The sequence below is a fragment of the Panthera onca genome, chromosome C1 (genome assembly GCF_046562875.1).
Source record: "Panthera onca isolate mPanOnc1 chromosome C1, mPanOnc1 haplotype 2, whole genome shotgun sequence".
In the NCBI taxonomy this organism is placed as follows: domain Eukaryota; kingdom Metazoa; phylum Chordata; class Mammalia; order Carnivora; family Felidae; genus Panthera; species Panthera onca.
Genome location: NC_138346.1, coordinates 39,247,503 through 39,267,856, shown reverse-complemented (window position 1 = coordinate 39,267,856; position 20,354 = coordinate 39,247,503). Strand labels below are relative to the sequence as shown.

Here is a 20,354-nt window from a genome sequence, read left to right as displayed (position 1 = left end):
TTATTTTGCCTGAACTTCTGTTGAGCTAAAGATAAATTTTCTTTCTGAAGATGAAAGCAAAAGTTTTAAATGTCTCAAGTTTTCAAGATCAGAGGTTGAAAATATAGAAGCTGTCTAACCCCTCCCCACCCAATTTTTAGAAGTTCCACACCATCGGCTCCAGAGGTTCAAGCAAAACTTCACTGTGCCGGAAGTCCCCTTAGGTCTGCTGTAGGGGTTAAAAAAAAAAAATGATGTCTAAAAGACACGGACTACGCTACTAAGCACTTAGATAAATACCACCTTAGGTTTTTACACGTTGAAAGGATATGAATGTGTGCTGAAAGAGGCCTCATTCTGATTAATGAAGATAAATTTATTCTAAAACCAAACTTTCTGTAATTCTCATTCACCGTCTTGGATTTTAACATACACGACTTTTCCTAGTCCTTACAAAAATTCATTGCTGAATATTGCCAGTTTTATTTTCTCTAGTTTTGTGTGTGAAGAATTGAGATGGAATTTAGAGGAGAAAATAAAACAACAACAAAAACCTACTCTTCATTCCCAACTCCTAGTGTCAATGTCAAGCTTATTTCTATTAAACACTAGAGTGAAGCATAAAGAAAAACATTCAAGACAGAGATATTAGTATATCCTGATCGGCCAGGACGTTACGAATCTCTAACGCTTTGGGGAGGAGAAATAAAATCAATCATGGCAGGGGCACCTGGGTGGCTTAGTTAGTTAAGCGTCTGACTTCGGCCCAAGTCATGATCTCATGGTTCATGAGTTCGAGCCCTGCGTCAGGCTCTGTGCTGACAGCTCGGAGCCTGGAGCCTGCTTCGGATTCTGTGTCTCCCTCTCTCTCTCTGCCCCTCCCCAACTCTCTCTCTCATTCTGTCAAAAATAAATAAAAGCTTAAAAAAAATCAGTCATGGCAAATGAAATATCTGCAAGTGGGGCTTTTCACAAAAAAATGTTCCAAATTATAACAGTATGTGATACTAACGTCTTTCCCGGTATTCACCTGAACCCCATGGTATGAGGCTACACAGTCCATCCGGAGGCAATCATTCCTAGCAGGCTGGCATTTTGGAAGGAACAGGAAGGTTGTTTTACCTTTTCCCCTGGAATTCAGTTGGATTCTCTGCTACGTCAGCCTCTTAAACCCTGGCATCCTTTCAAAGGAGGAATCACACTGAATGAAAGTAAACCCATTCCATTTTCCCCACTTCTTTTTCTTATTAATAGATGGTACTGCCAGCTGGGCCAAATGTTGGAAAGTACAGTAGAAAATAAAGTAGAAATAATAAGTAGAAAAACAAATGTCCCATAATCTCACCTCCTCGCAAACAACCCATGTTCACATTTTGGCAAATCTCCTTCCAGACTTTTTCCTATATGTTATGGTATTAGTTAAATTATGTTGTGTGTATCTACCTGTTTTCCCCCTCACTTATTGATATATCATGAACATTTTCCCTTAAAAACTACATTCCCTTTAGGTTTTCAAGAGACCCTAGTCAAATATTGAACTATGAAAAACAGATAGTTCTTAGGAGAGAGAAACATGATTAGAGAAAGTTATGAAATGCTGACTTACCAGTAAGGATGTGGAAGAAATAATCTAATGTCTTTAATGGCAATTCAAAGTAACAGATGTCAATCTTTGAAAATAACTTTTTATATAATAAAAAGTTATATGCTTGAATAAAAGTAAGCTCATAGCATGTTCCCATTTAATCAAACCTTACTTTATATTTTAAGGTTTAATAAGTACAATCCTTCAGTACTAATATCCACACATACACACACTCTCTCTCTTATATTAAATCTCTTGAATATAGAAAAGTTAATTCTTACACAAACTAAACAACTCAGAAAATTTTTAAATAGCCCATTTTCTACATTAATGAAGCACTGTGTAAATGTAAAAGTTAACTTGAACCACTCAGTAAATCGTGTATTCATTCACGCTTCTATCTAGCCTACAAAAATGTACACACCATGTTCTCAATAACATTAGTGGCAAATATAAATACTCTCCTTCACCCTAAATAAAAAGAGATGAGCTACTTCTGTGAGCCATGTACTATATAGAAGCATTTGTATTTGCAAAGAAATACAACATCAGATCAATGGGGTAATGGCTGAGTTACCTGCAGCCAATTTCTTATTCTTAAAATTGACCTCTATGGCAGTTTGCCCAGACTCTCTCATCTAATTGTAAAGACGAGGACCCGAATGCAACAGTTATTCCACTGCTGGGAAAAATAATAGCAAAGTATTCTAAAGACAAATAAAATTCTTAAGTTAACTGAAATCTTGAATTATTCTTTCTGCTCCCGGAAGTTAATATAATAAATATGAATTACGAATGTAGATACAAGGGTATATAAAAATGTGTAAAGTATTAAAATAACCAAACATGACTTATATACTATGCATTCACAAGATATATGTAATGTGTATATGTATTATACACACACATATATATTTACATACACTTTATTCAAAATATGTGAACATTCTCTAACGAGCATTTTCTAAAACAATATATTTCCCAGTTTGAGGATACATGGCATAAATATGAAAATCAGAGCCAGAAACTTTTATAATAAATTCAGACAAGACTCCCTAGATTTCTGTATATTTATGGAATTTCAGTAACAAACTTCTACTTCTCGCTGAGTACTTACGTTCCATGAAATAGGGCCCAGGCTCAATTCTCCATACGATTTGCCCTTTTTGGGTTCCAGTCACACCCCTGTTTTTAGAATCCCAGAAGTTGGCTGGAGAATTCTCATCTGGAAAAACCAAACAAACACTTTTTCAGCTTAATCACAACCTATGTCTCCTCCCTTAGTTCAGACTAATACAAGTTAAAATAAAAGGAGAATAAAAAGGAAATAAAATAAAAGGAAAAAAGGAAATAAGAGGAAAAAAAGATAAAGGGGGAAATATTAATGAACACTATTATTACTGACCAGCTCCCAGCAGATTATTACCCTGCATTTCTGTCCTTGCACTGATACTGAGGAACTGGGGACAGGGTGGAAAGAAGTTGGCATTTGTGGGCTTGGCCCAGTTAATCAATGTTGCCAAAAGGCAAAACTGGGAAGAACACAGGCTACAACTATCTCAGCGTCAATGGTGAGCTGATATGTAAGGAAGGAGTTGGGTGTGCTCCCATCTATAAAATCCTATATAAAAAAGAAAGGAAGAGCATAATTGAGAGAATATAATAGAACTTAAAATGGCATTTAAAAAGGGGGGGGGGCATCAAGCTATGAAAATGAGTGAGGACACAGTATGGCTTTGCTACGAACAGTGTTTGGGAGATACCAACCAAGTCACCATGTCTGCTAGGATAATCTTTTACAAAAGGCCAGAGGCCGTAAACCTCAAACAACACAAGAAAAGGAGAGAAAGAATGTTTAGGCTTTTGTATGGATAGTAACCTGAAGAATCAGCCTGACAGCAGCATTTTCCAAGCTTTCTGACCTCCTGGCACACAGAAAAGGGTAATATTTGTAGGACACACTGGGATAAACGAAAGACATGCTTATAACTTAAAAGGGCAGGCAGGGAAACTCTGGCTGCACCCAGCTCTCCCCCATCACCTCAAAGGCTGAAAGGATTCATATTCTATAATTTGCCCTCATCACACTAGTTTGAAGTTCTGTCCTAGGGCCCAGAATAGAAAATAAAACTGAAAACATGAAAAGAAGACCATTCAGAGTTTTACAGGCACATGAAAATGTATACAGTGATACTGGCTCTTAAAGTCAGATATTTTCATTTGTTTCCCCAAACCCCTTTCCCAGGAGGAAAGATTAAAGATACATTTTAACTGAGAGCTGGGATAAATTAGACATGGTGAAGTAAGAGCTACACCAAAATAAAGTAAAGCTGGAGAAAAGGTCCCAAGCTCAAGGGAATAGGCCTGAGAAGAAACGTCCCCTGCAACAAAGGGGGCACCTGGGTGGCTCAGTCAGTTAAGCATCGGACACTTGATTTCATTGCAGGTCGCAAGGTCACTGTTTCAGGAGTTCCAGCCCCACGTCCCTCTTGAGATTGTCCCTCTCTCTCTGCTCCTCCCCTTCCATTCTCTGTCTCTCCGAAAATAAATAAATAAACTTAAAAAAAGAAAAAGAAAAACCTCCCTTTTTTTCACGCTTCTGAGCGTGAAAGAACTAGAAACATGGGCCATAGCGAGGAGTCAGATAATCCAGCTCTGGGAGACTTCTGTCTGTGTCTGTGGTTGCACTTGGAGCCTACTATTTTCATCATATTCATAAGTCAAAGAACTCTAGGAGGAAAGGTCCTCCCATGCCATCTGCATTAGGCACATTGCAAGCTAAAGAATCTTTCTGTGAAAAGCCAAGAAGGAGCCACTGTTCTTTATAAGAATGGAAAAGCATAAACACTCATGCCATCACCTGCTCTCCTAAACAAACAACACAAGGCACACCACTCCATTCCATCACAGAAATAGAACAACAATGCCAATATTTTTTTAATGTTTATTTATTTTTGAGAGAGAGAGAGAAAACGAACACAAGCAGGGGAGGAACAGAGAGAGAGGGAGACACAGAATGTGAAACGGGCTTCAGGCTCTGAGCTGTCAGCACAGAGCCCGACGCAGGGCTCGAACCCACGAGCTGTGAGATCATGACCTGAGTTGAAGTCAGACACTCAACTACCTGAGCCACCCAGGGGCCCCAACAATGTCAATATTTATTTTTTTATTATTTTTTTATTTTTTTTAATCTTTATTTATTTTTCAGAGAGAGAGATAGAGCGTGAGCAGGGGAGGAACAGAGAGAGAAGGAGACAGAATCTGAAGCAGGCTTCAGGCTCTGAGCTGTCAGCACAGAGTCCGACGTGGGGCTCGGACCCACGAACTGTGAGATCATGACCTGAGCCGAAGTTGGACACTTAACCGACTGAGCCACTCAGGCGCCCCAACAATGTCAATATTTAAAAGGCAGTCACCTAAACCTGGTTGTGAAAGATGTCATGTGGCTCCTCGGGGCAGATCTCAATCACTGCCTATCCACTGAGCTTCTTCCTTGCCAACTAAACCCCAATTTTATCCAAGGCAACAATGTTTCCAGTTAAAAATATTCATCTCTCCAGAATCTCTTGCAGCTAAAGGTAGCATGTGATCTAGTTATGGCCAGTAGGGTGTAAGTGGAAGTCTACTGGATGGGACTTCTGAGAAAGCTATCATTTTCCTGATTAAAAAGAGGACGGACTTGGGGCACCTGGGTGGCTCAATCGGGTAAGCATCCCACTCTTGATTTCTGCTCAGTTCATGATCCCATGGTTTGTGGGATCGAGCCCTGCACTGGGATCTGTGCTGACAGAGCAGAGCCTACTTAGGACTCTCTCTTTCTTTCTCTGCTCTTCCCAGCTCTACAGGACAGACCCAGCAATCCTATTTTGCTCTTCCCTCTCCCCTCTTCTTGGATGAGAACCATACACTAAGGATGGCAGAGCCAGAAGCTAGGAGTAACCATGATGAGTCCTTTAGTCCTGAACTACCTGCCTTCAGACTTCTTGCTACCTATGCAAAAATAAATTCCTATTTGGTTAAGCCCCTGTGGTTGGGTTTCTGTTACTTGCAGTTTAACACAATTCCTAACAGAAATACCTGTTAAAAATCAACCAGTGATTTAGACTCATCATGCCCGAATCCCTGTGACTGCATCACTGCTTCAGGCTAGACAACAAAGTACTTGCTACCCTTCTAAAAGATAGTTTAATGGGCAGAGGTGCTTAGGTGGAAGGAGTGATTCTCATGTTTCTGCAAATAAATGTACTATTTTTAAGCTATTGGTCACTTGGAAGGCACAGAAAGCCGGACCCTGGAAGGAACAGAATATATGCATCGGGAGTAGACAGTGCCCAGCTATGCAAAATACTTTTTTAGAAGCATGGCTATGCACATAACACATTTCTGAAAATCCTGTTGTGAGAGTTTCCTCTTGGGGCCTCAGGAAAGACGAAGTAGCATTGCATCTTCCTTTAGGGAGCAATCAGCAGGATCACAGCGATAAAAAGCAGTGGTAATAAAATTGTACTTGTTAATGCAACCTCACACTAAGGTTTGTACTTCTGCTGTTACCCACCTTTTCTCCCAAAACCATCAGGTAAGCCAAATGAAGTACAGATTCCTTTTCTTTTCTTTTTTTTTTTTTTTTGTTTTAAAGTTTATTTATTTTTGAGAGAGAGAGAGAGAGAGAGAGAGAGAGCAAGCAGGGGAGGGGAAGAGAGAGAAGGGGACAGAGGATTTGAAGTAGGCTCTGCACTGACAGCAAAGAACCTGATGCGGGGCTCAAACTCACAAACTGTGAGATCATGACCTGAGCCGACGTCTGACGCTTAACCAACTGAGCCACTCAGGTGCCCCAAAGTACGCATTTCTGACACAAACTTGGGAAAAAGGACCACTGAGGAGCAGAAATAGAATGGGAGATGGTAATGGGATGCAAACTATTGCAAGTGGTCTGAGTCCCGAACAGAAAGTGATGCCTGAGCTACACGTCACGTACACATTCCTAGAAAAAGAACTTTGACAGAGAACCACTATAGGCATCTCTTATTCCAAGAAGGGTCACTGATAACTCTTTGCCAGCCACATCCACTTCAAGGTAGAAATACTATACTATGTGAATAGGAAATAAGGGAGAACAGGAATGGGTGCTTGCTTCTAAGACCTTTAACCAAGAAATGTATCTAGAGCATAAATTAGAAAAAAAAAAAAAAAGCAAACAAACAAACAAACAAAAACAGGGGAGGAGGGGTGCCTGGGTGGTTCAGTCAGTTAAGTGTCTGACTCTGGATTTTGGCTCGGGTCATAACCTCACAGTTTGTGGGTTCAAGCCCCAAGTCAGGCTCAGCGCTCACAGCACATAGCCTACTTGGGATTCTCTTTCTTTCTGTCCTTTCTGCACGCACGCACGTAAGAAACAGATCTAGAGTCACGTGTTCAATTTACCCCTCAGCTCCTGTTAGGTTGGGATAAGCCATATATCTCTGACTTGAATTCCCCTCTTTGGTTCATAGGTGATGTGGACAACTCCATTTGGTTACGTTTGTATTTAAAGAAAAACAGACTATCCCCTTGAAGCAAAATGCTGAAAATGTACCAGGACTATTTAGGCTCATCTGGAACTCAAATGTGCCATATATGATGAGAAATGGGTCAGAATTAGGATAGGCAGGCCTAGAGCAGAAGTTTGATGGATCTGTTCTGATTTAAAATGCGACAGCAAGAGACCATCCTGTAAATCTCCATAGGGAAGATCTCATTCCCCACCAGGCATAGTGTTTGTCACATAGAAGATACTCAAGTTGATTAATACTGTTTATTCTGGATTGAAATTTTTCTCTGATGAGATTATGTTTCTGATAATTCATTATCCCTGACAGATACAAGCATTCCTGCCATCAAGTGGCAGTTACCCTTAATTGAAAATACCAAATCCATATAAATAAACTAGCTTAGGGGCAAACAGGACAAATTATTCTGATACGACTATCACAACCTCCATCACTACTACGGCTCCTACGGCTGCTAGCTGGCCCACCTCTGGCCAGCCTTGCTCACACCATATAAAGAACAGCTAAAATGACTCATTCCTTGTATTTCAAGAAGACCAATTTTAATTGGTCCCTCAGAGTAAAATTTCGTCTTTAAGTAGGTTAACACTTTGTTTAGGTTGAGGTCAATTCTAGTCTAGACCCAGAACACCTTATCCGTGACAGTATTTCTTTTTTTTTTTTTAATTTTTTTTACGTTTATTTATTTCTGAGACAGAGAGAGACAGAGCATGAGTGGGGAGGGGCAGAGAGAGGGGGAGACACAGAATCCGGACCAGGCTCCAGGCTCTGAGCTGTCAGCACAGAGCCCGATGCGGGGCTCCAACTCACAAACTGTGAGATCATGACCTGAGCCGAAGTCGGTCACTCAACCGACTGAGCCACCCAGGCACCCCTCTGTGACAGTATTTCTATGCTGAGATCTACTTTTCATGGATATCTGAGGACAGTTTATTTTTTCCCAGACTGTAGGAGTTATTTTTCTTTCTCCTCATCTAACATGCATATTAGGTGATTTGGTCTTTTTTAAATGTCCCTACTCCAAATAAGAAAAATAGTTGAGTATAAAATCGTATACCAAAGAAAGGGTTCTAAATCCCTTATGAGTAGAATGTAGACATAATTATAAATCTATTTTCCCCCCACTAAATAAAGGTTCTGATTGATCAAAGAAATGTTGGCCTTTAAAGCCAACTATCAATTGGTGCATTTATACTTAGTTACTTCCTTTCTCCATTTCTCTTAACAAATATTCAAATCTGTCCCACCGTCCTCACATCCCATAGCTAATTTCCAAGCTCCTACTTGGAGCAGGGTAGCATCCAAACCATGGAGAACATGAGGTCTCATTTCCCTAATGCCCTCTTTGCTGGGTCCATACCTACTCCTTGCCTTCTTTTACAGGGTTCTACCCTGTTATGGTGGAGCCTTTGACCCAATCCTCTCCATCAGTCACCTCTCACCTTGATTTTTACTTCTTCCTTTCAACCTAAAAACATGTCAGCTTCTGTGAGGCACACTCTCCTGGTTTTGCTTTTGCTCTTTGAATATTACCTTCCTTGTTCCCTTTCCCATTCTCCTTATTTCCCTTCCTTTTAGGATTCAAATGTCTGTTTTCCAACTGAAATAGTCTATTTTCTAGGAGTGCATATTTTAGAGACTTAGGTAACTTTCAGGCTGGAATATAATTACAAAAAAGTAACACTGAAGATGTTTAATTCATGTACCTAAATACCTTCTCTAAATCTAATCTTGTTTGTTAGAGTTTATATAAAGCTTGTCCACTCATGTCTCATATGTCTTCTTTGTTCTCTTACAAGTCTCGTTGGCGGTACATTTTCTCTAAATAGAAAAGCAAAGTACACACACAAAAAAAGCCTTAAAATCCTTTTAATATAATTTTATACCTGTTTATGAATATTATGGGAACACAATCAAGGAAACTTGTGAAAATCTCACTCTTGCCTATTTTAACAATCCATGATACTTTTGTGAAGTGATTTCATTTAGTGTTTTTTTTTAATTACTCTTTAGGACTATTTCAATTCATTCTGTTATTAATACTGGAATTAAACCTAGTAAGTCCGATTCTCCAAAGGAGAAACAAATTAAGTGTTTGGACCCAGAAAACAAAGGCATAGAGATAGAAGATTGCCACACACAACTCTCTTAACTATATTGTTTTGTGGTGGCTCAGAGAATTTTCTCAGGTCTAATTAATAAGGTTAAAAACAGGCCCCTTTTCCTACATTAAAACCATAGTATCTTTAGGAGGAACACATCAGGGCCTTAAACAAAATCTCTGTAAGCAGACTTAACATCTCCTGCACATTCACTAGGTCACAAATCATCCTTGGCTACTTCCCCTTTACCTAATTGATCCTCCATAGCAATGATTACCCAACTTCATTACTCACAGTGAATATCCTGCAGGCTTCATTTAAAATGCAGATTCCTGCCCTGCTCTTCCAGAGATTTTTGGTTCAGTAGGTTTGAGTCAGGATGCAGGAAACAGAATTCTAGCAAGTACCCTAGGGAGCTGATTCTGATACGGATACTACAAAGACCACACATGATAAAACTCTGTTCCATGGTTATTTCCAGGGATATTGAGCAATCACAGCGATGTTTTGGACACTGTACTTCTCTTTGACTACTGTGCCTCCAATTTGTCAGCTTGTGCATTCATTCGTTCACTCATTCATTCATGAAAAGCACTTACGGACTGCCCCCTATGGAATATAAGGAACACCCATTTCCTGCCATCAGGAGTCCCCAGTGTGGTGGGGGAAGACCGGCACATAAGGTACAATGCAATGTGAAGAATGCTATGACCAAGGTGTACATACTTTATAAAGTGTTAAAGAGGAACAGAGAAGGAATAATTATCAATCCCCATGACTGTGTGTAATTCATACGGCTCGGGATCTACCGAGTTTGATGTATATTTGGGAGGCACATATGGAGATATCCTTTGGAAGATCTACACATTTAAGCCAGTCATTAAGGTGTCTCATCCATTCCTTTGCTTCACTGCTCCATAGACATATTGCTTTACCTCCCAGGGTTCATTTTTTAGTTCTATGAGTGGTCATCAGAAGCAGCAAACAAGTGGCCATGTTTAGAGCTGAATTCAGTGGTAAAAGTTACTGTTGCTGCCTGGGTCCCAGGATGTTACCTTTTTCATCCTTAGAAAAGTAAGATTAATTATATTAATGTACAACATGATTGTAAAGAGTAATTTAAATAATGAATTCTCTTTTAAAATGACACTAAAAACTAAAATAATGTAAGCAGAAAGACTTGTAATTTTTTTTTTAAAACTCTTCCTTCCCCATAATATTTCATACACAGAGATCAGTGTGAAAAATTACCTTTAAAAGATTATTTTTTTCCTGATTCTGGATTCCAGAAAAAGGACTCTGAATAGGCTTTTAAGATAATATATAGGAGACATGACCAGACATCTCAAACATATCCAAACATAATTTGGATTTGGAAATGTTTCTATGACTGTTAATATTTCCAAAACCTGCATACAGTGCTGGAGATAAAATATGAACAAAACTGCTTATATTCAAAGCCCTCCTCTTCTATCAATCAACCCAGGAGAGTTAAGACACGGTGAAGAATTTTTTGAGAAAGACGCCATGTGACAGATTGTGCCAGAGAAATGAAAAATGATGCTTGCAACTTTTATTTTGCTTTCAAGTAATCCCTCCCCACATTTTCTCACAAATGGCATAAACACCTAAGTTGTTTTAAATTGTTTTTTAGATACAAATTGAAGTTATATTCAATGTTATATTCAATGTTACATATGTCTTATGATTGGATCACACAGGGGCCTGGTTTGTTCTGGCTATACTCAAAACTTAGATGCCCTGGGATTTGGGATTTGGAAAGTAATATTAAGCTCCAATTTGAATCAAAATGATCATTATAAATTTTTTTTAACGTTTATTTATTTTTGAGACAGAGAGAGACAGAGCATGAACAGGGGAGGGTCAGAGAGAGAGAGGGAGACACAGAATCCAAAACAGGCTCCAGGCTCCGAGCTGTCAGCACAGAGCCCGACGCGGGGCTTGAACTCACAAACCGCGAGATCATGACCTGAGCCAAAGTGGGATGCTTAACCGACTGAGCCACCCAGGCACCCCAAAATGATCATTATAGATCTGGGCAAAGACCACACCTTCACAGGGACTGTTTGACTGTTTTTAACAATTTTTGCAAAAATTTTTGCAAAATTTTTACCAGAATGTTCTAGGCAGGTTATGGAATCCTGCTGCTGCAATGTGACAGGAAAACTCTGACAATGACTTTGGGATCTGAACTACATCCCAAGGGAGGGGTGAGTCTTTACTACAGATTGCACTACACAAGAACACCAATCTTATGCAGCACTATGAGAATTCATCAACAAATTCCTCATGAATTTGCAACTGTGGCATTAGTTTTAACCCAGTCTCCCTAGATGCCCAATTCGTTACACTGAAGCTCTCTCTGGTTGAAAAAAGAGCAAGTGTCAGATCAATCCTGATACCACACTGCCAGCTGAGCATGTACCCACTAACGACTGTGGCCTGGTAGGTAGTCAACTGAGTAGCTATCTTCCTATAGATACCAGAAGGAGTGGCTGATTGCACTGTGCCAGAGATGGGAGAAGAAGGCACAGCACACCACAGGACAAAGAAGCAACAGAGGCTGAGAAGAGCTGATGACAAGTCTGTAAGGTCTGGCCTTGGGGATTCATGTGCTCTGAAAGGCACGTGTATCACTGCACTGGCCGGCAGGGTGGGCGCCTGTGTGTTGATTCAAGGCCACTCACCTGCAAGTATGAGAGAGATGTCTATGGATGTCTCCTCTAGGCAGGCCATCTAGCAGGGGTGGGGGAGCCCAACTCGGAGAATGTGAAATCTTTCACTAGATCCACACTGGGTGATACAGACAAGTCCTAAGCACCCCTGAGGAGGCCTCCTGAACATTCACACCTCCAGACATACTGAGCAGAGGCAAGATGCTCTGCTAAGCAACTTCCCATGTAAGATACCTGATCCCAAACTATTCGACCAAACACTCATTTTGACAGGGAGGGAACCACCAAGAGATCAGTGAGAAGCAACACTTGAACTCATTTTGCCAAATACCTTCTGAGAGTTTTCAGTCACGGCCCAGAACACCAGACAGTAAAGAGCAGTTCAGAGATGGCTTATATGTCAGGCACTGTCTTACCGCTTTGTCTTTACCAGTTCACGGACACCTCTAACAATCCTTTGAGGTTGGTACCGCTATCAGATTCTTAATGATGGGAACTAAAGCACAGAGACGTTAGAAAATCTGTCCATGATCCCAAAACTAGTATGTGCAGCATGTTCCTTGATACTATACCACACCTTCTATCTAGACCACTGTGAAGAATTTGGATTCCATGCTGATAGGAGGTCACTGGAAGACTTGAAGCAGGGGAGTAACATGATCCATGTTTTTTGTTTTTTTTAATCCTCCTGGCTGCTCTGTGCAGAGTGGGCTGTAGGAGGGCAAGAGAGGATGGCCCACCATGCTTTGCGCCCAGGCCCAGCACTGAGTGCTGGAACCATAACCTAAACGTGACCCTCCTCCGTCTCCATCTTTCCTGTGTAGACAGAGCTGCAGCAGCTATAAATAGCCTCCCTGAGTGCAAAAGGCTGGCAATCAATTCCAGACTCGTCAGTCCAATGACCCTGCGAGGTGACCCATCCGTCTCTAAGCTCTCTCCAAGTCCAACCACCATCCTGGATTTCACTCTCTAAGCCCACCATGCTCTTCCTCTCCCCTCTTTATCCAAACAACTCTCAAAAATCCAACTTTCCCACACTCAACCTTAATTTGTCAAGACAGAAAGCTCAGATTCTCCATCACTTAGTAACTCAATAAAGTTCCTAACGCAACATATTTAATTTATCACTGGCATTTAGTCCACATGGGCCTTCTATTCACCCACAGAAGTATGCTTTATGTTTTTAGGTACCTACCACTTATTTCAAGGGCCAAGAGAGTAATACACTGCCTGATAATGAAGCTGTCGGGCAGTGGCTCTTAGGTGATGGTTAAGATCCCAGAACTTTGAGAAACAGCAGACCTGAGGTTAAATTCCACCTCTCTCGTTTGCTGAAACCATAACCTTATGCAAGTCTTAAAACTGCACAGACTCCATTTCTTCAATCTATCAAATGATAACAGCACCAAGCTCAGAAAACTGTGAGGAGTACATGGGTACAGTATTTGAACCTGGCACATATTTAGGAGCTAAATGTGTGGGGTTTAAAAATCTCTTAATCCATTTCTTCCTTCTTTCTAAGAAGTTACGTTTTTCCTTTAATACTCAAAAGCACAGTTCCTCAATCTCATTTCCTTAGGTTTTACTTGTTAAATTTCTTTTAAATAAATTCATTTTATTTTAATTTCTCATAAATATATATAAAACAAAAGTATGCTTACTTATGTCTTGGGAGACTGTTTTCTTTTTTTTTTTAATTTTTTTTAATGTTTATTTTTGAGAGAGAAAGAGAGAGAGAGAGAGAGAGAGACAGAGAGAGAGACAGAGAGAGGCAGGGCACAAGCAGGGGAGGGGCTGAGGGAGAGGGAGACCAAATCCTAAGCAGGCTCCAGGCTCCAAGCTGTCAGCACAGAGCCCAATGCGGGGATCAAACCCATGAACCGTAAGATCATGACCTGAGCCCACATCGGACGCTTAACTGACTGAGCCACCCAGGCGCCCCTGGAGACTGTTTTCTTAATCTGGATGCCAAATGAGTGTGCAACAAAAGTGCAGTCCATACGTACACCAATAGCACATTATGCCATTACATGTGAATACAGTCTCTCACACAGAGTGTACCAGTCTGTGCAGTCCTTAGGTGGAAGGTCACTCAAAGCCTAAAATTCTGTCAGGCTTTAAGCTCAGCCTAATAAAGACAGGCAGAGATGCCCTCATCTTCCTATACAATGAAACATGGATTGGGTGGTACTATGTGTGTTCAAAAGTTGCCAGGAATGACAATGAGGTGTTAATTCTATATCCCTCTTTCTTTCTTCTAATTACTTATTTATTTTTATTTATTTATTTTAATTTTGAGAGAGAGGAAGACAAGCAAGGGAGGGCCAGAGAGAGAGGGGGACAGAGGATCTGAAGCAGGCTCTGTGCTGACAGCAGAGAGCCCGATGTGGGGCTTGAACTCACTAACTGTGAGATCATGACCTGAGCTGAAGTCAGATGCTTAACTGACTGAGCCACCCAGGGGCCCCTAATTATTATTTTTTTAAATGTCATATACACACTAATTTATCACTCAAAGATAAACCTTTTTAATACTAAATGAAGTTTAGAAGCAACCTCTAAGATGCTTCAGGATGTTACTTTTACATGAACCTAATAGCTACAGATTCTGAGAAATGTGCAACCATTATAAAATATAAAGTTCAATGCAAAAGCATCCTTTGGTTGGGGGTAAATTACACCTTTGATCTTAGTGAGCTCATACAACAAGGATCAGGAACTTTCATAGCTAACTTTATGTAAAGAAGGAGGTTACCCTTATTGAAGTGAACCAAATATTTATTGGAGCTGATTCAAACTCAGTATGAAAATATTAGTTGGAAGTATATGAGAGCAATCGTTCTGGAACATTCATTGCTACTAATCCTAAAGAATAATCTTGCAGATGTGGCTAGTCCCTGCAGGTGCCTCCCCAAAATGGCTTGACCAGAGGCTGAATGACCTTCCCAAAGGTTGGACCGCTCACCTGAATCCTTACTAAACCATCACCTTACTTTTCATTAAACTGAGCTTTTATGTATGTTTCTAAATGGGGCACTGCTAGTTCTGTCCAGTGCAGTGTAGGCATGATAGCATCCTTGGGTCTCCGGCACTGTGTGCCAGGTGCACACTATACGACAATAAAAAATAACATCCCTGCCGACCTTGAGAACAACTGAGTGGCATTTTAGGGCCAAAAAGTAAATTTTTTCATTGAAAACATTTAATTTATAAAGGATTAGGATAGAGCTGAACCTTATCCCTGTATTCATCCTGGCTCTTAAACAATCTAAGCAGATTCCAAAAGTCTATTGAAAGCTGGGTCAGTTTGCCACAAGGAAATCTTAACAAAAACGTGAATTTATTCTCCAAGTGTTTTTGTAAGATTGTTGTTTAATCAACAGTTTCTAAAATGTGAATGTCTATGAATCCTTGTCCATATGAACGTTACATTACAAATAAATCTGCTTTAACATCTCATTCATGAGAGAAGAGCTTTAAAAATCTGTCTAAAAACATTATTGGCCAGAAGCAGATAACCTGTCATGAAATCTAGACTCCATCGCATGACATTAAAAAAAAAACAAAAAAAAACAAACAAAAAAAAAAAAACACATTCTTGTAGGTAGAACCTGTACTTAACATCACAGTAAAGTAATTTATTTGAAACCAGTGGGGCTCTAGAACATCAGCAAAGGGACTGCATATTTATTTGTAAAAGTTTCACATGCTTTAATACCTGTACTGATGGCTGTTGAGTTGTCAAGTGATTAAATGTGATAAGCACACCACACGGTTTGTTAATAGCTATCCCTAATCGAGCTGGGAGGAGAGCACATTTAAGAACATTTCAAAGAGAAAGGCAAAGAGAACTGTAAATCTCAAAGAGTTGGACTCAGGGGGTGCCTGGGTGACTCAGTCAGTTAAGCATCTGATTTCAGCTCAGGTCACGACCCCAAAGTTTGTAAGTTCAAGCCCCGCATTGGGTTCTCAGCTGTTCAGCGCAGAGCCTGCTTCAGATCCTCCATCCCCTGTATTTCTACCCCTCCCTTGCTTGCTCACTCTCTTTCTCTCAAAAATAAATAAAAGTTTTTAAAAAAAAAATTTTTTTAAGGGTCAGACTCAGGAATTAGGTGACAGTAGAACTCATTTTACAGAACTTCCTATTACCTTACCTCACATAATCCCCAAAAGTTTCTCTCTGCCTTTTTCAGGGTTGAATCCATCATCATTTCAAATCTGGTTTGGAAGCAGCAAGAAGAAACATGTTTCATTCTCCTTAAAATCATGCACTGGCCTATCCACTTGGCAATTCCATTCATAGAAGCAGCCAGAACTGAAGTCAGGCAGGTCTGGAGTCCTAACGTGGCTTTGAGAGCTCTGCAGGTCCACTTCACTGATGCTCCTGCTTCTCTTTCTCTTTCCCAACGTTCTAGAAATGAAATCCTAAGCAGGATTTGAGCAGACCTCTGCCAGGATACTCTTGTCTGGCTAAAAAAAACACTGAGAGCCACTCCCACTCTTCCTCAAGACTTACCACTGTTCAGGCATCCTTAATGAAAAAACATAACCTATTAGTATCCCATACGCTGAGGCAGTTGTGGCCACACCCTGTAAAGGGTACAGGATGCAATCACCCCATCCTCCCCTCAGCTTCCTTCCTTTGCTTTTCTATTGGGAAAATTCCAAAGAATGAGTTATGTGTACACACACACACACACACACACACACACACACTCTCTCATACAGAGTGAGCTGATGTCAACAAACTGTTATCACAGAGAGGGGAATTTTCTGTCTGATTTACTAAGAATAGAGTAGCCATTACCTGGAAACTCTAATTTACTACTATGATTAATAAGATAAAGAATTTGTTTAGGGTATTAAAATAGGCTTATAGCATCCTAACTAATCCAAAATAAATATGTGGACTTGGATTTCAAACTGTAAAAATCAACTAAAACTTTTTGAAACATCATACAGCTTTAATGAAAATCCCAAACTGTGGTTATCAACCCTGAAGTTATTTTCAGATGTCACTTTTAATGAAAAAAATGGATGCAAAACATCCATCTAGCTGTGTTCTTGTCTTATCCAAGGAAGAAGTTGTGGCGGAAGAATTTCCAGATGAGATGCATTATTCTTTAATGGAAAAGGGGCCTCCTGAAGCTGGCCCACCCAGGGCAGTTGTCGCAGTTATTAAGTGTCAGTTGCATGGGTGGATGTAATCAAAGGGTGCGAGACTGTATCTCTCCAGAAAGCTTCCAAGAAAGCAAGATAAAATATCTTCAACTGTCACACGTTTTGCTGTGAAGTGAGACAGGCTGGATTCAAGCTCCGCGCTACATTTAGTGAATGCAATTTACTCTCTACTGGTCCCTTAATCCAGACAGTTTGCCATGAAGCTTCACGGGCCACAAAGCTTTGGCAATAAACTGTGCGGGCACAGCAAGCCTGGCACTCCAGAATCACCACCAGGCTGCTTCTGACATGTAAACTCTGCCCAGTCTTAGAGAAAATCACTGTAGATTCTTGGGTGTATGCTAATGAACACCCAAAGAGCAAGCATGTACACAATGCCTACAATGTACCAGGGACACATCGCAGACGCTATAAAAATAGCCTCACGAATGGCACTGCGCTCCAAGGCTGAGGTCAATAATGTTATTAGAGCTATGTTACAGGTGAGGAAACAGAGGCTCCCAGAGAAGTGATGACAGCCAGGATTTCAGGTTGGATCTGAATGACAGCCAACACCCAAACCCAAGCTCTTTTACAATACACTGCCTTTCTCAGATAACGCTCCTGAAGATGGCAGTCACCTCACTAATTTGACGGAGTCACCAAAAGGAGTTTAGGAAAAAGTAATCTAGAAGGGATGAGTTCATTTCCTCTTATTGGCATCAACGGTGGCTACAGCCTATGAACAACAGACTTCTCATCAATGTCAGCATCTCTGTTTTCAGCCCCAGTCAAAAGCGTCTAGTCTTGAATGCTTGCTTACTTCCTAGTTATGGACCAACAGATTCTCCATGAAGTTCACCTGATGCTCCCATGACTCTGGCTCTCCAAGCCACGATTCTTTACCTTCCAAATAGTGTAACATTTGCCAGACAGGCCACTTTAGCTGAACTCTAGGCTCTGGTCCGTCCATGTGTCATCGATGTTCACATGTGTCAAACAGGCTATTGTCCTATGTAAAGGAAATCTATTTCCCCACAGCACAAGCCATTGTCATAGGAGACTAGATTTCCAAGTTGACCAAGAAACTTATAAAGTGGATCAAGGGATGTGAGATGATGTTGGAGCCTAGACTTAAGGCCATCACATACACGCACCTTTTCATAGAGGTGGTATTTCTTAAACACAGGTAGTTCAGGCTGTACCTCTTCAATCATAGTGGACTACTGCATTGAGAAGGTACAGCAAGACAGCATAGTGTCAGACCTCAAAATTTATACATGCTAGGAATAAATAAAGGAATATTTCTCCAAACCACAACCCAGTGTGAAGAAAGACCTTGAAGATCAACAAGTAAAATGGGAAGCACATTAATACAATATTTGCATCCATGTAACATCCTAGCATTTTCACTCGCTATGATGGCATACGGTGCCAGGCATTAGGAGATAGTTCTCAACAAGACAAACACAGCCTCTGCTTTTTCTTACAGAGCTTCTATTTTAGAGACAGGGAGACACATTTAAATAACAAATACAAAATGAATGCTTTAGCTACTACTATGAGACATGCTACAAAGGAAAAAGAGGGCATAAGGGAACGGGCGAGTTGCTGACATGACCCAGGCCAGAAAATAAGTGAAATCTTCCTCAAGGAATCAATGTAGGAACTGAGCTCTGAAGGATGGATAAGGAGGGGAGGAAAGAGAAAAGAGACAACATTTCAGATAGAAGAGCTGCTCAGAGGCCCTAGCATGGGGAGCAGCATGGCACTTCCATGGACTGAAGGAAGACCAGTGTGACTAGAACACAGAGGGTAAGGGAGAGATGAGGCCAGTGAAGGAGAATAGACTAGAAATTTTAAGCATCAGTGTAGAGGGAAAGAAAGGGAAGCTAAAGAATAGAGGAATGAGGGGCACTTGAGTGGCTCATTTGGTTAAGTACCCAACTCTTGGTTTTAGCTCAGGTCGTGAACTCCCAGTTCATGAGTTCGAGCCCCATGTCGGGCTCTGTGCTGATGGTGCAGAGCCTGCTTGAGATTTTCTCTCTCTCCCTCTCTCTCTGCCCCTCCCCTGCTCACTTTCTCTTTCTCTGTCTTAAAATAAATAAATAAACTTTAAAAAAAGAATAGAGGAATGAAAATTGTCCTTTCATCCCATCTCCACAAGATCTCTTTCTGAAAGCCAATTGATATCACAGTTGTTAACATTCAAAGCTATTGATCTAGCAAGGATGCTCATGGGTGAAATTATGTTTTATGGATACTGAATGGATTAATCATAGAACTAAAAAGACATCATTTAACTAATGTAGCTTATTCCCAAAAGCTCACGGAATAAATAAATCATGGGAATAAAAGGCACAGCATAGGGAAGACAGTCAATGATACTATAATAGTACTATACGGTGACAGATGGTAGTATCCTTGCAGTGAGCACAGCACAATGTATAGAGAAGTTGAATCACTGCGTTGTACACCTGAAACTAATATAACATTGTGTGTCAACTATACCTAAATTAAAAAAAGAATGAGTAAGCTCCAAAAAAAAAAAAAAAAAAAGAGTAGAGGAGAGCAAAGACACAATTCTTAGATTACGATACAAATTGACAATGGAAAAATTCAGCAGTGTCTCTTCCATCTAGCTTTATGTTGGCACCAAAAACCCAAAACAGAATCAAGGTTAGCACATCAGGAAGGAACAACCATTTTCCTGAAAAGCCCATTATGAATTTCCTTTGTGTTTCTGCACTTTGCATGCCTCTGAGACTGACATCATATTATCCCATATGCATTATTTCAGTCCTGTAGCAAGTGTCTGCCTATGTGCTGCAACTTTTATCGGAGGGTTTTTCTTGTGACATTGTGTTCCTTAAACAGCCAGATGAATGCTGGCCTCCTCACCACTTTGTTTTCAGATTCCCCAAATCTTCCAATGGAAATGCACATCAGTCTGTGTATACATCAGAAAACGTTTTGAAAATTCATTCAAAAAAGAGACAGCTGCTAAAAGATCAAGGGTAGAGCCTCAAATAAAAATCAGTTTGACGACTGTACATGAAATACATGGTTTCTAAATTTTAGCCTAGAAACTGGTAGGTAATCAAATTAAATAAAAACAATAAGGGCTATCATCTGTTATCTATTAAGAACTTACCACATGCCAGGCACTATAAGTGTATACATACACTCTCTCATTTAATCCTCAGAGAACCTTCTGGGCTGGTTGTTACAATCCCCATTTCACAAAATAAGAAAACTGTGGGATAAAGAGACTGAATAACTT

The 20,354-nt window shown here is 40.4% G+C and overlaps 1 protein-coding gene across 5 annotated transcripts in view; it reads right to left on the bottom strand.

Moving 5' to 3' along the window:
• HECW2 (HECT, C2 and WW domain containing E3 ubiquitin protein ligase 2) overlaps nt 1–20,354 on the bottom strand; it is a 371,931-nt gene that overhangs the window by 154,022 nt on the left and 197,555 nt on the right. For 4 of the 5 annotated variants that reach the window (XM_060622749.3, XM_060622748.3, XM_078451061.2 and 1 more), the window contains exon 3: nt 2,682–2,789. In XM_060622749.3, coding sequence (XP_060478732.1) covers nt 2,682–2,789 — 108 coding nt within the window. Of the gene's footprint in view, nt 1–2,681; nt 2,790–16,065; nt 16,410–20,354 lie in introns of those variants that run through there. The other variant, XM_060622750.3, reaches the window with a different exon arrangement.